A 26,214-nucleotide genomic window follows, 5' to 3' on the forward strand; every position below is an offset into this window, starting at 1 on the left:
GAGTAGCACTGAAAAGCATGGCTGGGGATGAAGCGTGGCAGGTTTAAGAGTGTGCACATCTGACCCAGCAGAGGAAAGGCAATCTTTGTTCTGGCTGGCAGGGAAGAGCTGGTGTACTCAGTCTAGAAAGTCCCTGTGAGTGAGGGCTCTGCAGAGCAGCACAGCACTGGGGAAGCCACAGCTATCACAGTTGGTGCAGCAGGTTGGGAACACACATTGCTGACATCTCTGCAAATACTGCTACAAGAGTGGAACACAGCAGGGTGACTCAGTAGCAATGTGGCCTTTCATTAATAGAGCTTTTCCTCTTGCACCTGTTACTGACACGTTCATCAGCTGTTACAAACTCGGGTAGACCCTGTTTGTCTGGCCTTTCTCTCAAAGTGGTGGCACGGCCCTCTTGGAGCATGGGAACGAGTAGGAAATGTCTCACTATCTCTGGTCAGGGCTTTGCTGCTGCTTTTAGGGCATCTCCTGATGAGCTCTCTATCAAGCAGTCTGGGGGAGCCAGCATCTCCACCTCTGTGGATCTGGTACAAACACCAGCCACAGAGGACCCATCTCCTGAGGCTGGTGGAGTTGTTCCTGTTTATAGCAGGACAGAGTTTGCCCAACAAGGGTCGAGGCAGTGTCCACAAAACTCTCACCGTGGAACATGTTGTTACTCTTGTGATATGGCATGGGGAAACACTGCATACAGCAACAAATGTTAAAGTTTACTGTTTCAGCTTATCCATATGTCATTGACTCACAATTCATTCACTTCATAGAGTGTTTTAAAAGCCTTACACATCCCCAAACCCTGCGTGCGGAACTTTTGCCTTAGGTAAAAGAGAGACAAGGTCATTCCACATGAGATAACCCACTGGGGTGACTCTTCAGACATTGCTTGTCCTGGAACCTCTTACTCATCATTCTCCTCATTCAGGTTTTTGTCCTCTGTTACAGGAGCACTTTCCACTTCAGCTGAGTGTCTGTGTGGGCAGAATACAGACAGAAATGGATACATTCTATTGGCACTGTGTCACCTCTGTAATGATTTCCTCCTCTCTCCTTGATATCTGAACTATCAAATTATTGCCTGTAGTGTTGTGATGCATTATGGTAAAACCAGAAATGGTAAATTATCAGAGGGCCAAAAAATTCTGTTTCCAGACCATGCCACTGGCACTAACATGGAGTAGCGGCCATGAGCAAATACACAGAATTGTCTTCCACCTCAGACTTTAAGTTGTGCATCCCATCAGTCACCTTGGACTTTCATTGGTGACATCTAAGGATAGCTTGGATCCAAACTCCTCTTCATTGGGACTGGGAATATGTTGGGATTTGCTTAAAGGATTCTTCTAGGTTTGATGCTTTTGTAGTTTATGTGGGAAATAGCAACTGGACAGTTTAAAATGGACAGTTTAGAAATAAACCTTTCTGCTGTTGTAATGTATCCCTTTATTTTCTGCCATGAATTCCTTTATATTCTGCCATGAATACAAGGATATTCCCACAAATTATAACTGAAGCACATTCCGATCTGGGAATTTAATCTTGCAACTGCTGTGCAGGATGAGTCCTTGAGTACTGACAGTTCAATGGAAACTGGCTCAGTGATTTGTAGACTGGGGGTGCGGGGTGGGGGGAATCTTCCTTTGTGTCATTGGCAGCTCTCAGGAACCAAGCACCATCAGAGAGGTTTTCACCTGGGCAGAGGACCTCTGAGAATATCCTGCAGGCTGCAGAAAGTGGAGTTGAATTCATCAGTAAGTAGTTCATTCCCTTCTGAATCAGCACTAACTCCTATGCTGCTATGATATCACAGGCTCTGTGCCTTTGGAAGCGTTCTAACAGCAAAGTGCTGACTATTGCTGGGGATTACAGATTTTGTGAAACATTTTGTAAGATGACTTCTGGCATCTTGCCACTTGTTATATGGAAAATATGTTGTGTTATCTTCCATGTGTGTGTGGGTGTAAGGGTGCTTCTAGTGTCCTGGCCCACAGCCTGCAAAGGCTTACACATATTTTATTCAGAATGAAGTTAGGCAATACATAATGAACTTGTTCAGGCGCAGAGCCTAGATCTGTCACTTTGGACATGTTCCATATCCTTTAGGACCTCTTGAAAGACAGCATCTTTCTCGATGTTCTGAGTACGCTACTATGAGTGTACTGCGCTGGAGGTAGATTATGTGGGACACAAGTATAATGGTTATGATTGTACAAAGTTTCTTCTGAAACCTGCCAGGAACCCTTCTGGGAGCCCAGAGCCTAGAGGGGAGCCTGCAGCCTGGACATGAGCCTCCTGGGGAGCCTTGAAGGGAGGCCCAAGGGGATCCCCGAGGAAAGCCTTAGCTCTGAGTGAAGCCCCAAGTCCCATGGGGAGCTCTGTGCAGCTCGGAGGGAAGCACTTCAGCAAGCACTGAAAGGAGCCCTAAGACCCGCAGGAAGCCCCGAGTGGAGCCCTGTCCGAAGCATTAAAGGAGCCTGAAGCCCTGTGGTAGCTTTGCAGGGAGCCTCGACGGGAGCCCTGAATGGAGCCCAAAGCCCTGGAAGGAGCATCTCGGGGAGCCCTGTGGGGCACACTGAAATGACTTGAAGCCCTGCGGGGCGCCCCAGGGGTAGCACTGAAGGGGCGCGAAGCCCTGCGGGCAGCCCTCTCGGGAGCCCCGCGGCGCACGGCGCGGCCCGCTGGCGCCCCCCGTCCCGCCGGCGGTGGCGGTGCCTCGGCGCGGCGGCTCCGGCCGTTACCTGCGGGCCGCGGGCTGCGAGGCGGGGCGGGGCGAGGGCGGGGCGCGAGGCGGGGGCGGTGGCCAATAAGGGGCGGGCGGTGGTGCCCGGCGCGCGCGGTTCTTAAGGCGGCGCCGTGGGCTGTCAGCCGTAGAGGGTTGTGTGGGTTCGACGACGCGGCCATGGCCGCCGTCAACGGCGCGGTGGAGAACGGGCAGCCCGACAAGAAGGTGCCACTGCCGCCGCCGCAGCTGCCGCGGCCCCTGCGGAGCCTGGAGGTGAAGTACACGAAGGTGAGCTGGCGAGGGGAGGTGAGGCGGGCAGCGGGCTTTGCCACCGCCATGTTGCCGGTGCTCCATCAAGCCAGGCAGGTGGTGAAGTGCTATTTTTATGATGTAGAATTTTCTCACTCGCTTTCATTTTTCTTCATATTTTTTGTATCCCTCCTACTACCCTAAGTAGGTATATGGGGGTGTAAGAGCAGTTAAATGGCTGGAGCAAGCAGGTGGCTGTGGCATTTCTAGGGGAGCTATAGTTGCTTCAAACTCTAAAGCTAAAGAAATCATTAAAGAAAAAAAAAACAACCCCAAACCAAAGAAAACAGAACACCAAGCTTGTGATGCTCCCCAAAGTGCCCATGAGCAGCTCTGTGGCTGCATGGCAGGCCTGGTGCCACTCAGTGCCTGTCTGAGGTCTGTGCTGCCACGCTGGCCTGTCTGCTCCCGGTCACCCTGCTGGCCTTCTTGCCATGCACCCCATGAGGCACTCACAACCTCACCTGGTAAGTGCTTTTAGCTTCACCTTAGTGCTCAGCGAAATTGGATTTGGATGAGGTGAGCTTGGGCAGAGGCAAGAAGGGGTTTATCCCTGATGAAGCTGCTTGTCTGGGTTGCATTCAGCAACCCAGTGTGAAATTCACGTGCAGTGGGATGGGGCCCTACTGGAAGTGGGTTTAGTGCCAGGGGGTAGGTTGGGGTCCTGGTGAATGCAGGGAGTGGGTAGGAGAGCCAACGTCCTGCAGGACTGGGCCTTTTGGAAGGGCTCTGTTGATGAGCCTGGGGCCCACCCCACAGCTCCTGAAGAGGGGTGGTGCTGATGCATGTCTTGGTGGCTTGCTATCCTGACAGAGCTCCTCCATGGCCTTGTCATGGGACTAGGAATCATCATCAAGCACACACAAACCCATATCTCCCTGCTCTCCATTGATCTTGCCTTTGAATGGTTGCTCCTGCCCTTTTGAAATTAACTGAGGTTCTTCACCTTGGTAACTACGTCCCTCAGAGGTGAGGAGGTTGGTGTGGATTCGAGCCCTGCTGCAGAAATCCCTGCTCCCTAAGGCAGCCATAGCCCTGCGATGGCCACGGCACTTTTTGTTTCACCACAGCCTGACCCACTGTCCTGTGCAGCAGGGAAAATGTCCCGGCTGGTTCTGCTGCCAGGCAGCCTCGACTGCCATCATTTGAGCTATGTAGTTGGACTGAAAGAGTTGGAGGGGCTAAATGAGCGTATTAATTACTGTTCCATTGCTGTATGAAGTATTAAAAATAAAAGGCAGAACTTGAAGTTCATTGTCTTGCAGTGAGAAGTAAACAGCAATAGCTTATCCAGTGAGGTGTTGATTTGAATTATGCATCCACAGTACTGAAAGAGATTAACAATTAGTGGTAGTCACTGAACTAGATTTAAAATCCCAAATTTATCTACTTTTTCTCTGTAAGATAAACATGTTATTTAGCAACAATTGGTTCTGCAGCTGCTGATTGCAGAATGGTGTAATGCTGCACAAACAGCTCTTTCCTGTGTCTAAAATGGACACAGCCATTAGAGTTCTTCTTAAGCATCCAAACACTCTGGGTTTTGTTATTTTTATTGTTGTGAACACTTTTTAATGGTCCTTAGGGAGCTGATCCTGCGGCCACGTATGCTTTAAAGCATGTTGGCTTTATTCTCCGGGGTTTTGCCTGAGACTCCATGCACTAAAGGTATAAAGGTTGTCTCTTAAAAGTGGAAACCAATATTAATTAAAAGTGTGGATTTGACATTTGATCTGATGCTCCTGGTGCATCTGAGAAAATAATGAGCCACAGGCAGTGCTCATAAAGCTGTGAGGGGTTTTCTACAAGCTCAGAGTTTCACCAGATGTTTACAGCTGAAGGCACACTTCCTTCTGCCGAGCAGAGATTTTTAAATTTCAGTTATGGGGATGGGGGAGAGGAAAAATTTTCAACAAAGATCTTTCTTATAAAGCAGCTTAATGCCTGTCATGGATGTGTGATGGAAATGATCTGTCCACAGTGCCGTGTCCCAAATGCTGGGTATGCAGCACGAATGGCTGATAGGCTGTTCTGTTTGGTTCCAAGCCCTGGCAGCAAAGACTCAGGCCTGTGATTCCCAGAATGATGCCAGCATCTATGTTACATTTAGATCAGCCTTGTGCCATTCCCGTGTTTTACTGCTTCTCATAGGAACATCTCTTTCCCATGCCATCCCTTTCATGTAGAATTAATGTTGAATGCAGAGGAAAAGTTTCCTTCCCCTAGTTTGGGAGCATACACCTGATGCCAGTTCCTGTCTTATCTCCCACATTTATAGTATGACTTTCTTTGTTAGTGAAATGAAGGAAAACTGAAGTTATGTAAGCGTTAAAATGCAGCAGTTGGATAATAGAGGTAGTTTGGGAGCATTAGTGTCCAGTTAATTAGTATTTCTAACCTTTTTTTTCTTTTGTGACTTCACCTGACAACTTTTCTGCCAAAATTGTCTTTTGCTCTGCCCATCTGAAACAGGTGGAGCCAAAAGTGCAGCTTCTATGCCACATACATCTCAGATGCTTTGTGCAGAAGTAGTCAGGAGAAACTCCTGTCAGACAAAAGCTGCCTAAGGAAAGAAAACTATGGCCCAACGCAGTGGGAATTCAGAATGTAAGGGATGCAACACTAATCTCCTGGTGGTGTGTAGAGACTCATAAATAAGATTGCAAATGTGGATGACTTCCCAGTAAAAGTACTAGCTTGCAGCAACTAACAGGCTACTAAGAAAGATTACTTCATCTAATCTTACTTAAAGTATGCTTATAAAATATAGCACTGCCAAGTTAGATCACAGTGTGGCTAGGATGCATGTTGAATCAACTAATTGTGTATAGGTATTCATGTTCTGTTTACAGTGAGCATTCAATGCATTTTCAGTTACACAACACTGGGACTGTTTGTTCTTGCTCTGGAAATGCAGTATTTTGAAACACTTAAAATCTTGTCACAGATGACTCCAAGTAATGTGGGAGGCTTGATCTAGCCTGTGACAAGGCATGGTGGGGTAGAACTGAGCCAATACTTATCCCTGCCCCTCTGGGTGGTGCTGAGGCGGGGCATGTCGCAGAAGGAGCCCTGGGCAGGACACAAACAACCAAGTAATGCTGTAGGCTGACATTTCATTTGTAGCATGTAACAAGGGCCTGCGTTTGTCTGAACCATAGAGTTTCTCTTGATGTCTGCTTGCAGTTCCCATGGAGATGTATTTCAAAAACTGTTTCTCATTGCCAAATTATGGTGTTATACTGTGTGGGCTCCATCCCCTGTCTTTCTCTTGCTCCAAGCTAACTGGGTGCATGAAGGCTTTTTCGTCTGTTCTCTGGCTGAGGTTCTAGTTTGGATAAACACTGTCTGTATCCCAAACAGTCTCCCTGGGAGAGAGACTGAACACACTTGATTATGCCATCAACAGAGACTGAAGAGCCTCAGGACCTTTGAGGAGTACTTGTGGTTTTTTGAATTGTCTACATCAATATTTTTTTTCCCTCTCTTCTCCCCATCACACTGCCTTTGCTCTCTGTGCAGATATTTATTAACAATGAATGGCACAACTCCACAAGTGGAAAGAAGTTTCCCACCTACAACCCTTCGACGCTGGAGAAAATCTGTGATATTGAGGAAGGAGACAAGGTAAGTGTTGTTGGAAAGGCAGTGCAAAGGCAATTCCCGAGAGCCTTCATTTGCAGGGAAGCACAGAGAGGGGAAAAGCTGGCTTTTTAGGACAACATACATCTGGCCAGATGCTGGGCTGGAGGTCTGGGACACTAAATGTCCTGCTTAAGAATTACATGGGGTTTCTGGGATCAATCCTATCCAGCTCTGCAGAGTCACTTTCCCTGGTAGGACCTGCCTGCCTCCTGTCAGAGGAATAAGATTCAGCATCATTCTTGTGTTAGAGACTGGGAGGAAGCAGCTGGTCTGAGGAGACAGCAGTGATGGGGCATGCACATCCCGGACAGAACGTGGGCCTTGTGCTGGAAGTGGTTTATACACATGCTGTGCAGCAGCCTCTTGGAGGCATTGAACTGAAACTTGCCCTTTTTGAAACACAGTTAACAAGTGACCTGAGTGCTCGGGGGAATTTAAGCTCAGTCATGCAAACACTGTCCACTTTCTGCTGGAGTTGTGGTGCTGCTTTTCCAATGGGTACCATGGGTTCTGGCCCCTGCACAGAAGTGGCAGCTCTCAGTTGAAACCAAACCAGTGTCCTTCTTGAGTAGTCCTTGGCCCTGGTATGCTGTAGGTTAGCCTGGGACATAAGTGCTTGGATTTGGTAATAGTCTGAGATGAGGAACAATCAGATATGACACTTTTTGTCCAAAACAGCTCATCTTGTATGAGCCAACTGGCCTGATCTATGGCAAAGAGCTGGCCTAAGAGCTGGCTTTTTGCCAGCATGTCATGGGAAGGTGATTCACAGTTTCTTTTCTATACCAGGGCTTTGGCTGGCTGTTGCTATGGGCAGTAACAAGCACTGTGGGCATTTCTGCCTGTACTATGGTATATTTTTCTTAGTATCTAAGTTTGTCCAACACTTGTGAGGCCCAGTGCCTTGTTTCCAGCTGAGTAGCTGCCTAGGGAGTCCTTTCCTAGTAGGAGTGATACTAGCTGAGCAGGAGAAATGTGTTTTCTGGTATTACACTGTGTAGAGTATAAAGCCTGACCTTTCTGAGATGGAAGCAAACTTACTTGACAAGACAAGCCTCCAGCCTGCCTGCAAATAGTGTCTAAAGTAGCTGTTCCTTTTAGATGGCACTAAGGCAGCCTCTGAGACCTATTGCCATGGGGATCCGTGCATCCACGGGGCAGTTAACAGATCAAGGCAGAACCAAACATTGTGTAGAATTGCTTTATCCTAACTGGGGAGGACACAACTGTGTTTAACTGTGGTGGCATGTAAACAGCAGACTGAAGCTAACTCTGATGCAGCTGTATTTCACTAGGCAGAACCCATGATGTTGTTTTTGTTCCCTGGGCTAAGTGTCCCCTCAAGCAGTTACAGAGCATTACATGAGTATTTCAAGCCTGCTTCTTAATGACTTGGACAAAGAAAATTGTTATGCAGAATTAAAAGGCCAGTTTTGCAGCTTGCCTCCTTGAGACTTGCTTCTGCCTGAATTCAAGGAGGACTTTCAGCTTCTATCTTACAGGAGAGTCACTGCAAACCTTTGGGGCCAGTCAGTGGAGCCCTCTACCCATAGATACTCAGCTTATGTGGCCGACTCCTCGATGAATAGAATAATTGCAGGCAAGAACCTAAGTTAGCTGCAGCTTGGGTGCTGAAAACCTCTTCTTCTACCACTGTACATCACACCTTTAAAAAATATTTTATGATCTAAATAGATTTTTCCAAGGGTCTGAGTGGGGTTAGACCTGGATCTGGATTAGTTGGAAAGCAGACATGGATGAGAAATATTCTGAACTAGCTGTTGGGCTACTGGTGACGCTTGACTGTATCCCACTGAGTCCTCTGAGTCTCCCAGTGCCCTGGTTGAACATCCCTTCATAGGTCTGTAGCTCCAGTCTGTTGAAGTTCCTACAGAAAGCAGTGAGTTGTTTGGTGCTCTCCAGTGTCTTGCCCTCGCATGGCACCATACTTGGCTGTGCCGGTCAGCACCACAGCAGAAGTGGCAGTTCCTGGTACTGGCTTCAGCTGTGCTGTGCCATGGTTGGCTCTGCCTTCAGAGAAGGCTGAGAGCAGTACTCCTTCCCTAGCCCTGAGCAGAAACCTGCCCCTCCCTGGGTGTGCAGAGTGTCTTCCTTAGCCTGCATGTGAGGGGTGGGAATTTGGCAGCTGAGATCTCAGTGATGACAGTTTAGTCTGGTGCTGAAACTTGGCCAATACTTTATGAGACTAAGAGCAAAGGTTTTGTTGTTTGTTCTTTAGTTAGAGAATTTAAGGCAGAATTGCACTGGGTGGAATAGTTGGGGGATAAAGGGAAGTCTTGTGTGGAAAAAGAAGCACTGAAAATAAAATAGAAGATGTTTCCACTGGATGCTTGGAGGCCTTTCTTCCAAATAATGGCTTAGTGTACGTCAAGTTGATAATAGAGCAGGAATAACTTTCTTCATTTAGACTTCTGCCCCCAGCAAATAGTGCAGCCCCAGAGGTGCCACCCTGTCTTGGTGTTACCATGTGAAGGCAACAGTTCTTGTGCCATTGCAATTCTCTAGTGCTGTCACTAACACACTTGTGGGGTTTTTCCCTTCTCTCAGCTTGCCAACATCCAGCAAGGGCAGAGGGAAAGGTGCTCCTTCCTCAAAGGAGTGCCCAGCTCAGCTGGCTGCCACAGAACACAACTGTGACTGTTGAGCAGACTCAACACTGTAGAGCACATCATGGTCGTTTCTAAGTAGTCCACATGGGTCTTTGAAGGGTCATTCACAGTCATCCTGCCCTCCTTAGTTTGCAGGGTCAGGCTGAGGTAAAAATCTGCAGGAATATTATTACACACTACAGTAGACCTGTAGTGCCCACAGTAACAGTTTTGGATGCTTTGGGCTGTTACGATACTGTTTGTAGCTGGTGTGAAATTGGGTTCAAAAGTTAGAGCCATGCAATGTATGGACAGTTTGGGGAGCAGGTCAGGGAACCTCTTCCAGGTGAGAAATTCATGTCCTGTGTCAGAAAAGTGCCTTTCCAAGGATGTGCATAATGGAGGCCTTTTGAAGCAGTCAGGAAAGATGAGACACCCACTCCACAGGGTGTCTTCCATCACTTCCATGTCTTCTTACTGGCCAATCTGAGGCAGTGCTGTGCACATTGGGCCTGAAGCAGGGTTTTTTGCAGGTGTTGTTCCTACTCCCCTACCCACAGAGCCAGTGAGCTGATGGTTTCAGCTGTGCTCTGCAGCCTGCTGCTGAGGAAGGAGAGGGGACAAAGGGACAGGACAGACGTGTAGCAGTGAGGAGCCGGGCTTGAGGTAGAGGAGGAAGATGGAGGAGTTATCTTAAGACAAAGAACACTGAGTTTGTTCAGAGGGAAAGGGTATCTGGTTGTGTAACTGGGGGTTGTATTCCAGGCCACACATGCCAGGTGGGCATGGGGGTTTGCAGGCATTTCCCAATGCTGCAGTACTTGGCTTTGCAACCTTTGTATTCCCTCAGTGAACTCCTGATGTAAGCAGCCTCGTTAAATCTGTGCATATCAGAGCTGAGCAGCAGGATGCACAGACCTCCTCCTCCCTGTGGGTTTTTGTCCCACAGCATGTCCCTGGCACCTTGACAGCTCTGGGTCTTTGTCACGCATTGTGCCTACCTATTGCAACACGCTGGCAAAGAACGTGCCACTCAGACTGCCTAGTGCCCAGTCGTAACAGGCTGGATTAAGAACGGCATTGAAGCCTTCCTGAAGAATTTCCTTCTGTTTGCTGATCTCCCAGGCCTATTGAGGCTGTGCAGGCTCATGAGACCTCACTTGGTGGTGCTACCCTGTGAGTGTTTTGGGAAAGCTTTCTGCTTGTGTGACTGCAGTCTCCAAGCCACTGTGTGTACCCAGCATGTCCAAGAAAAGAGACAAGGATGAAGACAACTAGTGTTTGCAGAAACTGCAGCAGGGCTCAGGTGCTTCTGTGCTTAGAGGATGGGGATTCTGGGCATGCACTGAAGTCCTCTGCCCACACAGCCATCTCATCCCCGTTCCTGTGAGTGCCAGGGTGGTGGAAAGTCCCTTGGTACTGAGGGGCGTGTTGGGGTGTGGCCTCTGCCACTGCAGACCCAGTGCTCTGCAGGTCAGTGCTCCCATCCTGGTCACAGAAACTAATTAATTGCTTGTTTAAACCTGACATGCTTTTCATGTTTCTTTATCTGTTTTGTCATATAAAATATTGCCTTCTTGCAGCTTGAGCTTCCATTCCAGCAGGCTGGCTGGGAGTACATAACTGTGCTGCTGCTGGTGGTGCCTTATGGCTTTTACAATGTGCCAGTTTGAATCCAGATCAACTCTACTGAAGCAAACCATTCTGAAGATGCATTCTGCCTGGGGGCCATGGGCACCAGGCAGGACACTCCTACCTGTGCACAGCTCCTTCTGCTTCACCAGTACCTCGCTTGACCAGAGCTATTCTGAAACCCTTTACTAGCACAGGTTTCCTCAAATGGTTTTTCCATTGGTGCCCTTCCAGAAGGGTGGGGGTCTTTTCCAGGCAGTATAGATCAGACTGTTTTAAAGCTGGGTAACCTTCTTGTGAAGAAAAGGAGCCAAATTTAGGGTAAGGTGCCATTTCAGTGAGTGGTGACTTGCTGTTTTCTCCATGAACTTTGAGAAGACAACATGTCTCCTAATAACATTTTTCTTTGTTGAGCACCACATGTTTCCCCATGCAGGGAGAATGGCCAGCCCTTGATGGATCAGTGCAGAGGCTGACTTTGTAATTGAGTTCGGACAAGGCTTGAGATAAGCCATAAATGACAGCAACTGGTGAAGTGCTAGGAGGGATAATAATGTCCTGAAACCCTCCCTCCTTTACCACCCCCAGGAGCCACATTGTTGTGAGGTGTAAGTTCTTCATCAGCTAAAGGGAGGCACGCGCTGTGCCAGACATTACATAGAGCAGGATTCTGTCCAAAACCAGGGTGAACTGCGGTTTATGTATGCTTGGGGTACAGTCTTGGCCTCATGGATGGTGATGGCAATGTTCCCATTGACTTCATTGAGTTGGGAGGTTGCCCATAGTTTCACTTTTACCTACATGTGGGAAGAAGGGAGGAGTCCAGGGCATAAGGAGGCCAGAACAAATGCGTGAAGCTTCTTTGGAGATGGTAGTGTGGGGAGGGAAGGACTTCACAGCTCGGGTGAAAAGGGTTAGGTTTGGTCCAGAGCATGGTGAAGCAGTTGGGAAATGAAGATAGTATGGCACTAAGTCTGTATAGGTGAAATGCCTTTGTCAGAGCACTGAATGACAAAACCCTTCCCATCTGGCAGAAATGTTCTGAAAGGATCTAAGGGAGCTTTTATAGTGGGTTAGCTGTTCATGGCATGGGTTCCAGTGGCACTAAATAGTGGGATCTGATCTGTGACTGTTCCTCTGCATAAAACTGATGTCTGCTGGGGGGCTTTCCTTCCCACACTTGTTCAGAGGCTTGTGATTCAGGCAGATCAATGGCCTGTCATGCTTAGGGAAGCTGTAATGGGAACAGAATTGGGATCTTGTTTCTCCATCCTCCCCCAAGTGTCAGCAGCAACACGATTCTGGATTATTGTATAAACAAACCAGTTGCATCAAGTTACCCTTGAAACACCCTGCTGGTACTCTGACCCCAAGGCTGATATGAGCCCAGGCCAAACCCAAAAAATATTGCAGACTTGGGTCCAAATCCAGTGAAATGGAACTGCTTTTGTCAGACAGCTTGGTTTTAGCCACCAGAGCATCACCTAGGAAGCAGCCTGGTGGGATTTCTGTGCTGTGCCATTGTTGTGGCAGTTCAGGCTGTGTGCCTCCTGTTACTGCCACAGAAGTTACACCTCTGGTGTCCTGAGTGTCCAGCCTAATAAGGTGGACACAGGAAATGGCATAGCTCTACCCATAAATCCTGCCCCCTATAAATCCATCTGCAAAGTCATTCTCCTCCTCTTTCTTCCCTCTCTGCTCCTGTGGGAGATGCTGTCTTATCGGGTAATGGTCGAGGAGTATCTCAAGGCCTATTAGGCTTGTCTAGGCCTAATGCCAGGAGGAGAAAGTGGGGGGGGGTGGGGGGGGTGGGGGCAGTCTCAGACCTGGCCAGCCTGAGACTAGCCTAGCAATGGGGGGGAAGGAAGAGCCCTGGGGGTCTTTGGGTAGATCCTTAGGTGGGGAGAAGGGAAGAGCAGGAGGTCTTTGGGTATTGTAAAAAGGGTTCTGTACGCTTTGGAATTCTTTGCCACTATACTTGTGGTTTTTGTAGTTTCACCAATTGCTTTGCCATTTAAACTTTCCATCACTCTTCAATCTGTTTGTATGACCATCATTCTTTTGTCCCTTTCGGGGCAAGAGAGGATCTGTCTGGCCCCAAACCAGGACACATTGTCCAGCTCTTTCCTTGTTAACCTGAGGTTTTCTTGTGTATGTGGCTACTCTAGCCTGATGTGGACAATGCAGTGGAAGCAGCAAAGGCAGCATTCCAGAGGGGATCTCCATGGAGACAGATGGATGCCCTGAGCAGAGGATGCCTCCTGCACAAGCTGGCTGACCTTCTGGAGCGTGACAGAGCCATCCTGGCAGTAAGTGCTGTGATCCATGGTGACAAACCAGCTGACTAGCCCAGTTCCAGCCCTCTTGTTGTGCTGCATCCATATCTACCGAATGTTTTGCTTTTTCCTCTCTGTAGGAAGGGCAGAAGAGTCCATGCAGAAGTCATGGCTTATTTCCTCATTCTGCAGGATGATTTTAGGGGTCTTAGAAGAAGGCTGACTTCTCTAAAATTCTAGCTAGTTATTGCAGTGATTACAGATAAGTTTATTTCAGCATTTAAGTATTTATATTCTTTTGTAGTTTGTCATCAGTGTTCATAGCTGTCTCCCAGTTCTTATCCTAAAAAAAAAAAAAAAAGCCAAAACTACAAATAAATCTCCCCAAAAGAAATAAACAGACAAATAACCTCAAAACTCCAAAACAAACAAAACAACCCCAAACCACTACAACTGACTCAGTCCTTCTTCACTACAAAATGTAAGGCCACTTTGACTTCTCTGCAAATTGCTTCCCCTAAAATGGGGGGTAGGAAGGGAGAATCTTTCTCCTACTGGATGCCATCCAAAGTTTAAAATGTGTATAAGCAGGAACTGATTCTTTCCCTGCTGAATTTACTGGCTCAGGAAAATCTCTTTATAGATGTGAAGCTGTGCTAACTTGGACTTCTGCACTGAAGAGTCATTGCTAATGATTCCCATCCTGTCCTAAAGGAGCCCTTCTGGTGGAGAACAAGAGCAGTAGGACCCAAGCTAAAATGCTGCCAGCTGCTGTTGGTAGAAGCCTTTAGGCTTTGTGGGCCTCAGACATTTTTCCAAATCATGCTTGCAGATCCTAGCATCTATCAGAGCTGCTGTCAGTTCATATATAAGATATTAGACCTGAACACTCATCAGTTCAATGCTCTGCTCATCTTCAGGAGAATGGCATTTGTGACAGTCAGTGCTGTTAGATATGTTTAAGTTCCTGAGCTGCTGTCCCACTGGGGTCAGTAGGACTTAACATACATGGGATGAACTTAGGAGTCTGTACTTGCATGACTGTTTTGAGCTGGGTCTCTTTCTTCAAAAATGTCTCTTAACCATATGACAGCCTCCAGTTTCAGCAGGACAAAACAAAAAAATTCAGGTCCAAAGGCAGTTCTGGCCAGCAAGTAAAAGGGGAAAAAGCATACTCTGTGTGTGTGAATACACCCTACTTGTATTCTGATAATTTTTGATGCAACTTCAGAGGACCCTTCATTTTCCATAAAGCAGGACACTTGTTTCCAGCTTTCTGCTGCCCTTCTGATCTGGGAGGGCTTGTTTGGCATGGTTATTTTCACTGCAGAAAACCAGCCGTAGCTGCCTTGGCTGCATGCTAAGGAATGACCTATAAAAATCAGTTGTTTTAGCAGACATTCAGAGTGGATAACAATCCTAGCCATTCCAAGGGGAATATCTTTTTGAGTGCTGTTTGGACCCTAATGTCTGTGGATGACAGGGTATGACATCATATGTAAACAAAGATGTTTCAATCTACCAAGGGATAGTACTTGCTTTATGGATGTGCTGGCCATGTGCACCAAGATTCCATTGAATGCCCTGAGTACAGAACAAAGGATTTACTGAGCTGATGTCCAGAACAGTGTGAAGGACACAGGCTAAGACTGGACTTCATTTCGAGCTGCTCAGCATCAGTGCAGCTTTAGTAAAGCAACTTCTGCCTTGCTTTAGTCTCAGCACAGATCTGAGCCCAAAGACTACTTTACCAGAACTCTCTAAAAATGTGTTTTCTATCCTCCTGTGGACAAAAGAAGCTTTTCAGAGGTTGGTTTTAGGGCTGTAAAGTAGAAAAAATAGATTTCCGAAGAAAAGTGACCAATTTCAGTGATACCATCTGGAATCCAGAACATCTGTGTCAGAGTGAGATACAATGAAGTCATGACACATAATTTCTGACCAGTGTCCCATATCACAGCCCTGTATCCCACCCACAGTCACCTTCTGGGGGCTTTCAGAAGATGTGCTTTGGTTGTAATCCCTGCACAAAGCAAATGGGTCTAGGCTCCAGTCTATTTTATTTGTCTGTAGCACAAGGCAAAATAAAATTGAGAAGGAGTTTCTCTACAAGCTTTTCTTAAGACAAAGACACTTGTCTGGCAGTGCATGTGATTTGTGTTTGCAGACTCTGGAGACGATGGACACAGGAAAACCTTTTCTACAGGCTTACTTTGTTGACTTGGAGGGCTGTATAAAAACACTGCGGTACTATGCTGGCTGGGCTGATAAGATTCAGGGCAGAACCATCCCAGTGGGTAAGTTCTTTCAGAGCCACTTTCAGAGCTGAGATGGGATCAGTCTTGAAAAGGTGGGATGGAGGCCTGCTGGGAGGGGAGATGCATGGGAAGGCCAGCTTCTGAAAAACTGCAAAAATAGTCTGCACTTCTTTCCATCTCAGGATGCATTTAAGTAGCTGTGTCTCAAAATTTAAACTAATGGTAGAATGATGTCAGTACCTCAGTAGATCTCTGGAAAATAATGGATGAACTCTTTTGTTGCTTTTTTAACAAAGAAACACTTTTTGGGTTTAAATTCAGACTAATTTTTTAAGAAAAAACCCAGACATTTTAGGGGAGTTTATTCATCAGGTATCACTGAAATGAATTAAAGTGCCAGAGAGCGTAATAACAGTGGTTTCTAGAGAGAATTACGTGAAGGCAACAGAGCTTGTGCTGTCCTAGATGCCACACGGATGTGGCAGAGATTTGATGTGGAATGTACCGGTGTCTCCCACCTCACTTGATGTTCCTACAACCCTGACAGTGCTAGCTGGCTCATGGATGTTTAGAGAGATTGTGTTGTGCTTTTTCTTAACCTTTATTGAAGAGAAGGTCTGAGATGTTGACTCCTCTCAGGAGCCAAAGCACTAAGCTCTTGGTGGAGCCCTGTCAAGTTTTCTGATATTTGAAAAAGGTTTTCCCATGTTTCATAGGCTGCAAAGCTAGAGCAGTCATGCTGCTGTGTGGTGGCAGGGACAGAGAGAACACTTTGGTTCAGCTGTAGAAGTTCAAATACAGTTTTGGAGAGAACAGTGGATGCCCATGTAGCACAATGAGCAGTATGGTGTATTTTCAAAATCAGCCTGTTCTGTCCCTGAATGCAGGTGATCACTGAGACTCTAGGAAGGACAGGCACTGCAGGCAAAAATAAATCACCAGAGGAAGGGCTCCAAAGGGCTCTATTGGTTCAAGCTGTGCAGGCAGCAAAGCAGCATCAGTCTCAGACTGAGCTCTGTCACCCTTATTCACAGTAACATGGAGCCTTGCTTGGCTGGACACTGCCAATTTGTGTCCTGATTTGAGATCACTTACAAAAACTGTAATTAGAAATGTTCATGTTTTCTGTCAGATCTTCATGGTGAAGAAGCTCTTCACCATGAGAGTGGTGAGAGCCTGGAATGGGTTGTCCAGGGAGGTGGTTGGGGCCCCATCCCTGGAGGTGTTTAAGGCCAGGCTGGATGAGGCTCTGGCCAGCCTGATCTAGTGTGAGGTGTCCCTGTCCATGGCAGGGGGGTTGGAACTGGATGATCCTTGTGGTCCCTTCCAACCCTGACTGATTCTATGATTCTCAACAAAACTAGGTTATCAGCAAGAATGAATTTGTAAGGAAAATGTCCTTCCTGCTTTCCCTTTGAAAGATCAAGAGAAGTGATTTATGGTGATTGGTATTACTTTAGTCCCAGAGTTGCATCTTTTTGTGATTTCTTACCCGAAGTGCAGTTCCTGGTACACTGAATGATTCCTGTACAAAATGGATTTAAGAACTCTCCCCCTCAAGGGGACAAGTGCTTTACTTCTTTCAGTGAGACACAATCTGAATTAAATTTGTGCTTGCTCTTCAGTGTGGCAGGGACTTATCCTCCCCATAGCCTCAGACAGGGAGTTTGCAGAACGATTTGAACCCCTGGATTTAAAAGGTTCCGCTGTGACCATGAGCAGTGTTTGGCTTTTGAGCTAACACGTGACCTGTTCTTAAACAGACCTTCATCCATCTGGGATGTCCCAGAAACATGAGTCAAGATGAACAGATACCAGGTTCTTTGTCTAATATGGTTTGAGTTGTGTCCCCACCCTGGTCATGTGCAATTGTCTTACACTCTTTCTGCAGCAGCTAGGATTTTGACTGCTTTGTGACGTGTTCTTTTGTCTTGCAGATGAAAATTTTGTCTGTTTCACCAGGCATGAACCCATGGGTGTCTGTGGAGCCATAACTCCAGTAAGTAGCAGTGATGGTGCCCTGCATCTCCCTTAGAACTGGAAGGAAGTACATTAACCCTCCTCACCTTCTACTGCAGCCCTTTGCTTCCTAGTTAAGTACAGCTGTTCTGCAGGGAACTCCTCATTGCAGTTGCCTGATGCAGTTTCTTGATTTACCCCTGTGCCAATTGCTCTTGGCAACAGAAAGGCCCCTGCAATGGAAGGGTGGGTCTCCTCATCAGATGCTCTGCTCCTCTCTAAGGCTGACACCAGTCATCAGAGACCAGTCTGAGCTCTGACTGCTGCACTGCTGGGACAACCATCTTGCCATTACATGTGCTAGCTTTTTGTTGCCTGGTGCTGATGCATCATTTTGAGTTTTAAATCATATCCATTATTAATAACACCTGGCTGTTCTCTGAGATTTCTGTGATTAAATCTCACTGACTAAAGTTTTCTTTTCCTTGTGGTCTCCTTCGCTGCTGGAGGGACAGTGTGGCTAGTTCTTAGCAGGTTTAGTGTGTATTGCTTGCTCCTGTTTAAACAAACAGGAATACTTTACAGCTACGTGGGAGACATAGTTTGTTCCAGTCTGGTTGTAAAATGCTTTGAACATGGTATCTACAGGCTGTGAGGCAAATGGTGGTGTGCCAACATCCTCTGTTTGCATACATGGATCAGTAAGAGTCTATGAAAGATTTTGACCTTTGGCATAAGATTATAGGAGAAACTGGAAGAAATGCATGAGGGGTATTGGATTTGTTGGACTCTGGAAGCACTAAATCTGAAGCAGTTCCCAAAGATGTCTGGGGAAATATTGCTTTTTCTTCATCAGGACTGAGATTTTATCTCCAATGATAAGATGATAATGGCCTATTTAGCAAGGTCAGGGTGAGGCAAAGTGGAGATGGTCAGTACTAGTTATCAAACGTTTGGCTTGATGACTTCTACATAGATCTTCTGGCTGAACAAGCAATGTGACTGCTTGTGAGCAAGCAAAGTTTGTCACTTAAGATTCAAACAGCAGGTTCTTCCTGTTGATCAGCATTTAAAAGATATCTTCTGGTGACACTTCAGCCACCTTTGGTGCTCAGCAGTGCTTTTGGAAGCTATCACTTTAAAGGCCTGTCTGCTATGTCCCCACTGTAAGGGGATATAGCGGGACTAACAATATTTCAGGTTGACCTTGCATCAGCAATAAATACAGCAGAAAGTCCAGAATCAAATTTGACTCAACACTGTGTTTATTAAAAGGATGGTTTGGGTCAACAAAATCATATTTGTCTTCAGTTTACTTAGAACAAATTCCCCTTGTTTTTTCCAGTTTGGTCTCTAACAGCAGCAGTCTGTATATTCCTATTTGATTTAAAGAGATTCTGTCACTATTCTGCATATGTCTGCCTAGAACAATCAACAATCCTCCCTTTTTCCTGTAGGTTGACTATATTTAAACCAACATTCTTAGCAAGGGAAGTTCTTAGAAAGTATAGCATATGACTGAGCTTTATTCCCATTATGTTATGAAGCAGCCCTGGAATCCTTTAATGTTCCTTTCAGAAAGCTCCTAATGGAGTTATGTCATGCTCTCAAAGTGTAGAAAAGTAGTGTAGATATGGATGGCCCAAGCTGCAAAGCAGCCCTTCTGGAAGAAGAGGAAAAAGACAAATGGGCAAATCATGGGATGAGTCCATTGGAGATCACTGAAATGAAACAGGTCTGGGAAAGAGGGAGAAGCTAGTTGAAGAACAGCACATTGATGGAATTCTGCTTTGTCTCAGGGCAGCTGAGTTAGAACAGAACTCATCTCTTAAAAGCTACACAGCTAATTTATTTGTAAGTGTGAATTTGTGGATTCCTAACATATTTGGCTTCTTTGATAGCTGAAGGCCCTTGGCTTGTGTCTTGACAAGAAGTCCCCTTAGTGTTGGCCTGCTTCCATCATCCCTAAAGCAGCATTAATTATTTTTAATGAAGAAATCCCTTCTGCTGCCAAATGACCTCTCTGAAATTCAGTGTGAGCTACATTTTCCACTTCTTGCTTAGGCTCCAAGATCTACAAATACACATGTGCATGAAAGAGATTAGCAGAGAGGAAACCGATGTGGACTGGTTCCTAATTCCAAATTAGAAAACTAATTGGAAAGGAGCAATTTACAATTTGAAGGGCATATATGACCTCCCCTGTATTTCCATGACTGAATGGCCACTGCAGTTTCCTGGTGGTAAACCTGGAACCAAGTGAGGTTGTGTAACTCTTGACTGCTCAGCCAATGCCTAACACAGTAAAAGGAGGGCTTTGGACCAAGCAGTGGCCTCCTGTAATTCCCCCACATAGGGAGGCTGTGCAGAGATGATGCATCAGGACGCTGCCTCCAACACATTTTCTGTGAACAGCCAAAACTCTACAGAAAATGTGATCAGACTCCTGTGAAGAATGAGCTCACATCATGCAGAGGTTTGTCCAACGTACCAGATTAGCTTGAAGGCTGCCAGCAATGTTTGGGATCTCAGGGGGAAATCAAGGAAGTTATGGTCTGCAGTCCAAGCAAACAGTGCTGTGAGCAGCCACTTCTCGTTGTGGCTTTCCTGCCAGCTGCTTCTTTCTCACTGTGAAGGTGGGGGAGATGCTGTGTGGAAGTGAGTAGGGGATGGGCAGGCTGCTCTGACCAGCTCTGTGTTCTCGCAGTGGAACTTCCCGTTGCTCATGCTGGTTTGGAAGATGGCACCAGCGCTGTGCTGTGGAAACACTTTGGTTGTTAAGCCAGCTGAACAAACTCCCCTCACCTCGCTCTACATTGGCTCACTGATCAAGGAGGTAAGGAAACCGAGCATCCTGTCTAGGCACTGTACTGGTAAGGTCTTAAGCAAAAGTGTATTTTGAACTGGCTGTGGAGGCTTTTGGGGTTTGAAGATGTTAAAGCCTCACAGAGGAAAGAGGGAACAACCTCTGGTTTCAGTCCTTCTTACAAAGGCCTTCATGACTCTTTCCAGTGGTGCCCAGTGACAGGACAAGGGGCAACAGGCACAAAGTAGAACACAGGAAGTTCCACCTGAACATGAGGGAAAACCTCTTTCCTGTGAAGGTGATGGAACCCTGGAGCAGGCTGCCCAGGGAGGTGCTGGGGGTCTCCTTCTCTGAAGAGATTTCAAACCTGCTTGGATGTGATTCTGGTCAACCTGATCTAGGCAAACCTGCTACAGCAGGGGTAGGATTGGACTAGATGATCTCCAGAGATGTCTTCTGACCCCTACCATTCTAAGACAACTGGCTGGGAGGTAGCAAAGATGACAAGACTTGTAGGTTTTTCTCCTTTCTCAGGAAGCTGCAGAGAAAAAAACGGTGCTTTTATTCCTCTGCCAAATGAGGGAAAGACTACAGCTCAGTTTGATTAAACAATAGGACAAAAAAAGTGTGATTAGACAGCAGTGTTGTGTTTGTACAATTTTTAAATGGGATAATTCAACCAAGGCAGACTGCTGTGGGAAACAATTCTTCATTATTTCTGTAGTTCATAGAACAATTTAGCTATGTCTGACCTTCAAAGCCAACACGATACTGGCATAAAAGGAAGATCATAACTTGGGATTTCAAAGTGTTGGTTTAAGGCTTGTCAGGTAGGATCTCAAGTGCCCTCAGATCTAGTAATTGTGGTGGTAAGAGTTTCACAGTACTTCCCAGAGCTGGTCAGAGTGTTGGTTTCCTGCGTTTACATATATAAGTCATTTTAAGGAAGACTGAAGGGGTTGTAGCTTTTTCCTCTCAGCTGGAAAATTGTTTGTGTAATGATAATTTAATCTGTTCTTGGCTTAGCCTTGGAGGAAATAGAAGGGAATGTTAATTGACACATAAGGCTCTTCCGTCAAGAAAAGCAGTGCAAAAACCCTGCCAGTGAAGGCCCTCTTGCAATTAATGGACTCAGTAGGATTACACAAGAGGAGTGAGCATAGGGTGCAGTTTTCATAACTTCTAACAGCACTGCTTTTCTCACTCTGACATACAGTTCCCCAAACACAGGCATAGCATTCCCCCCAAAAAACCCATTCAATTCATGTGAAATTTATCTTTTGAGCTGAAATGCTAAACAGACTCTTTCTCCTTAGAGGCAGAAGTATAATTAGAGCAGAATCATTTTATTTGAAGATGCTCCTTTCTCCACCCAAAATTAGCTAAACTCTTTGCACTTTTTCAGAAGAATAAGTTAAAGTTGGTGGTGTTTTTTTGTTTGCAGGGTTTTGGGTTTTTTTCTTAAATCTTTAAAGGAAAGCAGATGATGTTAACACACAAGCAAAACTGTGTTAGGTTCAATGAAGTTATTTAGGGCCAACCAAAATACTTGGATTTCATTTTTGCTGAAAACCAGAAAAAACTTCTTGGCTCAGGGCGATCTGAACCAATTTTTTGCTTCCTTGTGGCTTTGCTGCTGACTCCAAACACCATTACTTGCACAGTTTGATGTGCAGTGTTTTCTTGAAAACTCATTAGCTGAGATGCAAACTCTGTGAAATTCACTTTGATCATTGTCACATCCATAGAAGAAATCAGATTGCCTTCCCAATTGATGAAAAGAAAGAACAGGAACAAAAAAATCTTGTGAAGATCATTTTTGCAAGGTAGTACATGAGCAATTATTTCCATTTTTTAATATGTTAGGAAGGAGCAACTGCATCTATTGAAATTTTATATTAAAAAGCCACCAGAAATGAGGGTTTAATATCCTGCAATTCCATTGTTAGGAACTGCAGGGAAAACAACCTGTGCAACCAGTAGTAGGGGAGGGCTAGCCTCAAAGAGCATAATCCTTGAAACTCCTGTTTCAGGAAGCAAAACCGGACCAGTAAGTCCTATATTTCTCCTCGCACTAAAATCTCACCTGAAGTTTTGCCATTTGTCTCTCTTGGCAAAAATACTAGTTGGCTAATCTAGGCTGTAAATGTGGTGGAAACTGGCATAAGTCTGTTACCATCTGCTCTTGTATTCCTGTTTTATTAGCTCCATCATCAAGTGAGGTTTTACTGACTTCTTAATCCCTCTAGCCCCTGAAGAACCACAAATGTCAACCTTTGTTCAAATCAAACTTTCATTCAGTTACCCCTTGGCTCCAGCTGCACAGCAGTAACTGGGGGCCAAGTTTGGCCAAAAGACTCCTTCTCTTCTGACTTGAAACTGGGAGTCCTCCAAGAATTCTTACTGAAACTTGGCATTTCTTAAGCATGGGTGTTACTTTCACCCACGTCTGCTCCAGCTGGTAGCATGCAGCCATGTTACTGGGAAGTCTGGATAACAGTGATGTATCTTGTATGGGCTCCTTCCTTGTCTGCAGCTTGCAGTTCTGAATTACAAGGAACACTGTGCAGCTAATTCAAGCTTTCTGAGAACTGAATTGCAGCTCTCAGGAGCACAGATCGGCTCCAAAGTGCTCAAAAATCTTTCTCTACAGAGCTGTGTTTAACCTCTGTTTCAGGTGGGTTTCCCTCCAGGTGTAGTGAACATTGTGCCAGGCTATGGTCCAACAGCTGGAGCTGCTATTTCTACCCATCACAGCATTGATAAAATTGCTTTTACTGGATCAACAAAGGTAGGTGATGGATTTGTTACAAAACATCTACTCTCTCTCTTCATTCTCCTCTCAAACTGCCACCCACATGAGACTGGACCAGTGAAATGTCGATGGTTTCTGTATCCCCAGTACCAGTTCCCTTCACGTTCCACGTGACAGCATTTTTCAGCTGGTTTGGGATTTGTCTAATTCAGGTCCTTGTGCTTGTGATAATCCGACATCTCTGTAAGGTGGGTTTTGCCAAACCACCACATTGCTGTAAGAAGTGTGAGTAATAGATGCTCTGACATGAGGCAGGGCAGTCTGCAGGAGAGGCTGGCAGTGACTTAAGGTCATGTCATTGACCTGATGGAGCTTCTGGGCATATTTACCTGCCAGTCCTGCCCTGCCAGTGTGTGCAACTGGAAAACATGTCAGTCAGAGCCCTGAACAATGCTTCCTCTGCTTTAGTTACCTCTGAGGAACTATGACTTAAATAAAAACATGGCCTGGTGCCCAAGGCTGCTTCTGCTGACGTGGATGGGATTAACATTGGAGCTTCTTTTGAGGCCTGCACAGTAAAGCACTTCTATTTATTTTTTTTTTCCCCTGTAAATAGCTATGACTGTCTTGCTTATGAGAGGGGTGGAACTGAGACCTCTGTGCTATCAGACACCTACAGCCACGCTCATATGGGGGAAAAGAGCACACGGTATGGCCTAGTCCATGTGATTGAGCACGGCTGTGGCATGCAAATATATTGGTTCTCCAGTAATCACTACTGAAAATTCTCAAACAAAAGCCTCCTTAGAAATAGGAACATATTTCCAATTGCTGCTCATGGTTTTTCTTGCAATATATTTATACACCCTCTGAAGAGGGGCAGTGTCCAAGGGATGAAAACACTGACCCCAATGGCTGCAGTAGGGGCAAATACAGCCCTTTTACTTCCTTGAGTAACATTGTCCTTGCTGAGAACTGGCCAAATTAATCCACTCCTATGTCTATCCTCAATACTGCAGAGTGTAATCTAGTTGCATAATTGCAATGACAACCTGCCTTGAATAGTTTTTGGTCTGTAAAGGTAGCTCTCTGAACGCTCAAAAGCTGCTGCATTTAACAACAGTACCATCTAGTGGCTTTGTGTGCACACTGGTTGCTTCCCTGGTCCCACAGGAGAAAGTGTTATTAAGCCTCCCTTTTTGTCTAGGGATCATGGAAACAAACATAAACACAATCAAATAAAGTTCACAGTCAGCTTTTATTCTCTTGCTAGTTGGTCTAATCTATGAGTGTGCCCAGTGACATGCTTCTCTCCAAATCCTAGATCAGAGCCTTTTGGCCCAGGTTAGGTGCTGTTTGTGTGACCACAGTAGAACTTACAGACTCATCCAGCCCACATGGATCTGTTTGGGTTTTTAATGAAAAAGCAGTATCCAGTGGATTAGGGCAGAAGGAAAATCTCAGTTGCTGGAGCCTGTGGCCAAAACAACATAGACATTGTGCTTGTCTTCTTAATCCATGGGTGTGCAGGAAACACCAAGGGAGACAGATTTTTTGCTAATGCATGTGTAATTTATAAGTGTTTTCTTCCCTCTCCACCCATCTGTGAGTTCAGCTGCATCTCTGCAGAATTTGCAGCCTAATGCTACTGCTTCTGAGTGAGAAAGTGAAGCTAATTCAAAATACATTTTGACTTAGTTTTATAAGCCCCATCTTAGGCTAAGTGCCAGCCTGGAAATACTAATCTTAACCTCCAGGAGAATTTTCCCTTCCAGATTTCTTCCTTTCCTTTAGTTTAACTTCTCTTTGGCCAGCTAGCTTGTAGTAATGCCTCTTGCAAAGTTCTGTGTGTCTGCAGCATGATGCATCACTGATGTTTTGCTGTCTCTAGGACTAGGCTGCTGAGGGCTAGAAATGATCTGTACTGCCAGGTTCAGGAGTCTTGCTCAAGTTACCAAGGCGAGCCATGAGAAATGCAGATCTGTAACTGCCATCCAGCTGCCCTGTGCTTTCTTTGGTCACAGCCCCACTCCAGGGCAAGAGGATTTTGGGGCAGAAATGAAGTTAAGATTACCATGTGCAAAGACAACATATAAGAAAAGCAGTTGCACACTGAGGACATTCAAACATAAGATCACATCTGGAAAAAAAATAACCTGCCTTAGCAATTGAAGCTCCCAAGCAGTTTTCTCTCACACTGTTTCTAACAAAATTAGATCAGTAAATGATTCTGATGCTGCATTTATGCTGTTCTTGCAAGGAATTTTTTTATTTTTTTATTTTTTTTTTTTGGTAATGGAAAGAGAAATTGCTGATTTAGTGTTACCAATGTAAAAAAGAAATAGCACAGTCAGAATTTGGTGGAAACATCTGATATGAAGCAATTTTTCTGTGTGGGGACAAAAGCTCTTAGTTTGACATTGCTGTCAGAATTTAATTGAAGTAGAGTAAATCCTTCCCTTCAGGGGAGGGTGGTCAGATAAATTCTACCAGGTGGTCAGGTTCCTGAGCAGAAAGTGCCACAGCAGAGCTAGCTGGACTTTCTCTTGACATCTTGAGGCACTGCCTTGGAAGGAAGATGTCTCAGTTATTTGTGTGTGTGGAGCAGCTCAGCGTAAACTGTCAGAAGAGTTTTCTCCTAAAGGTCAAGAACTACCTGGCTTTCTGGTGTGGGAGTGGGAACAGATAGGAACAGTGAGTTCTTGTCATTGCCTTGGCAAGATCCACTCTAAGCTGAGTGTTTTAAACTTGTAAACCTTGGGGCCCCACCAACTGCTGGTGTTGTTCTGTTGTAGCTTGCACTGGGTGGGAAATGCCTTGTTCTGCATCTCTGGTAGCAGGTAACATCACCCTGTAGCTCTCCCACATAGATTGCCCTTTCAGATCTGCCTAAACTAAACAGTTCTCAGGCTGTTTTTGACCCATCACATCACAGAAGTAGGAAATTCAAGCTTTTAAAGTGTGTTCTCCCAGACTTCTGCCTGCTTCAGCAACCCACCGGGCTCTTCTATCCTTGTTAGCATCACAAGATTTCAGTGGAAACAGCTCATGTCCTCTTTGTATTTCAATGCCACAGGTTGGAAAACTGATCAAGGAAGCTGCTTCTAAAAGCAACCTCAAAAGGGTGACATTAGAGCTTGGAGGGAAAAACCCCTGCATTGTGTGTGCAGATGCAGACTGTAAGTATTGGCTGCTGGCTTTATTTGCTGTAAGGGACTCTGAATGTGGTGCTTTCTGTGT

General features: G+C 45.8%; 1 protein-coding gene across 1 annotated transcript in view; it reads left to right on the top strand.

Annotated features, from left to right (window-relative positions):
- Positions 1 to 2,902: 2,902 nt before the first annotated feature.
- ALDH1A3 (aldehyde dehydrogenase 1 family member A3) overlaps positions 2,903 to 26,214 on the top strand; it is a 34,788-nt gene continuing 11,476 nt past the window's right edge. The window contains exons 1-8 of the mRNA XM_054387783.1: positions 2,903 to 3,013; positions 6,557 to 6,661; positions 13,089 to 13,229; positions 15,364 to 15,493; positions 17,392 to 17,453; positions 20,121 to 20,249; positions 22,897 to 23,010; positions 26,051 to 26,153. Of these exons, the coding sequence (XP_054243758.1) occupies positions 2,903 to 3,013; positions 6,557 to 6,661; positions 13,089 to 13,229; positions 15,364 to 15,493; positions 17,392 to 17,453; positions 20,121 to 20,249; positions 22,897 to 23,010; positions 26,051 to 26,153 (895 nt within the window). The remainder of the gene's footprint in view (positions 3,014 to 6,556; positions 6,662 to 13,088; positions 13,230 to 15,363; positions 15,494 to 17,391; positions 17,454 to 20,120; positions 20,250 to 22,896; positions 23,011 to 26,050; positions 26,154 to 26,214) is intronic.

The sequence above is a fragment of the Indicator indicator genome, chromosome 16, assembly GCF_027791375.1.
Source record: "Indicator indicator isolate 239-I01 chromosome 16, UM_Iind_1.1, whole genome shotgun sequence".
NCBI lineage: Eukaryota > Metazoa > Chordata > Aves > Piciformes > Indicatoridae > Indicator > Indicator indicator.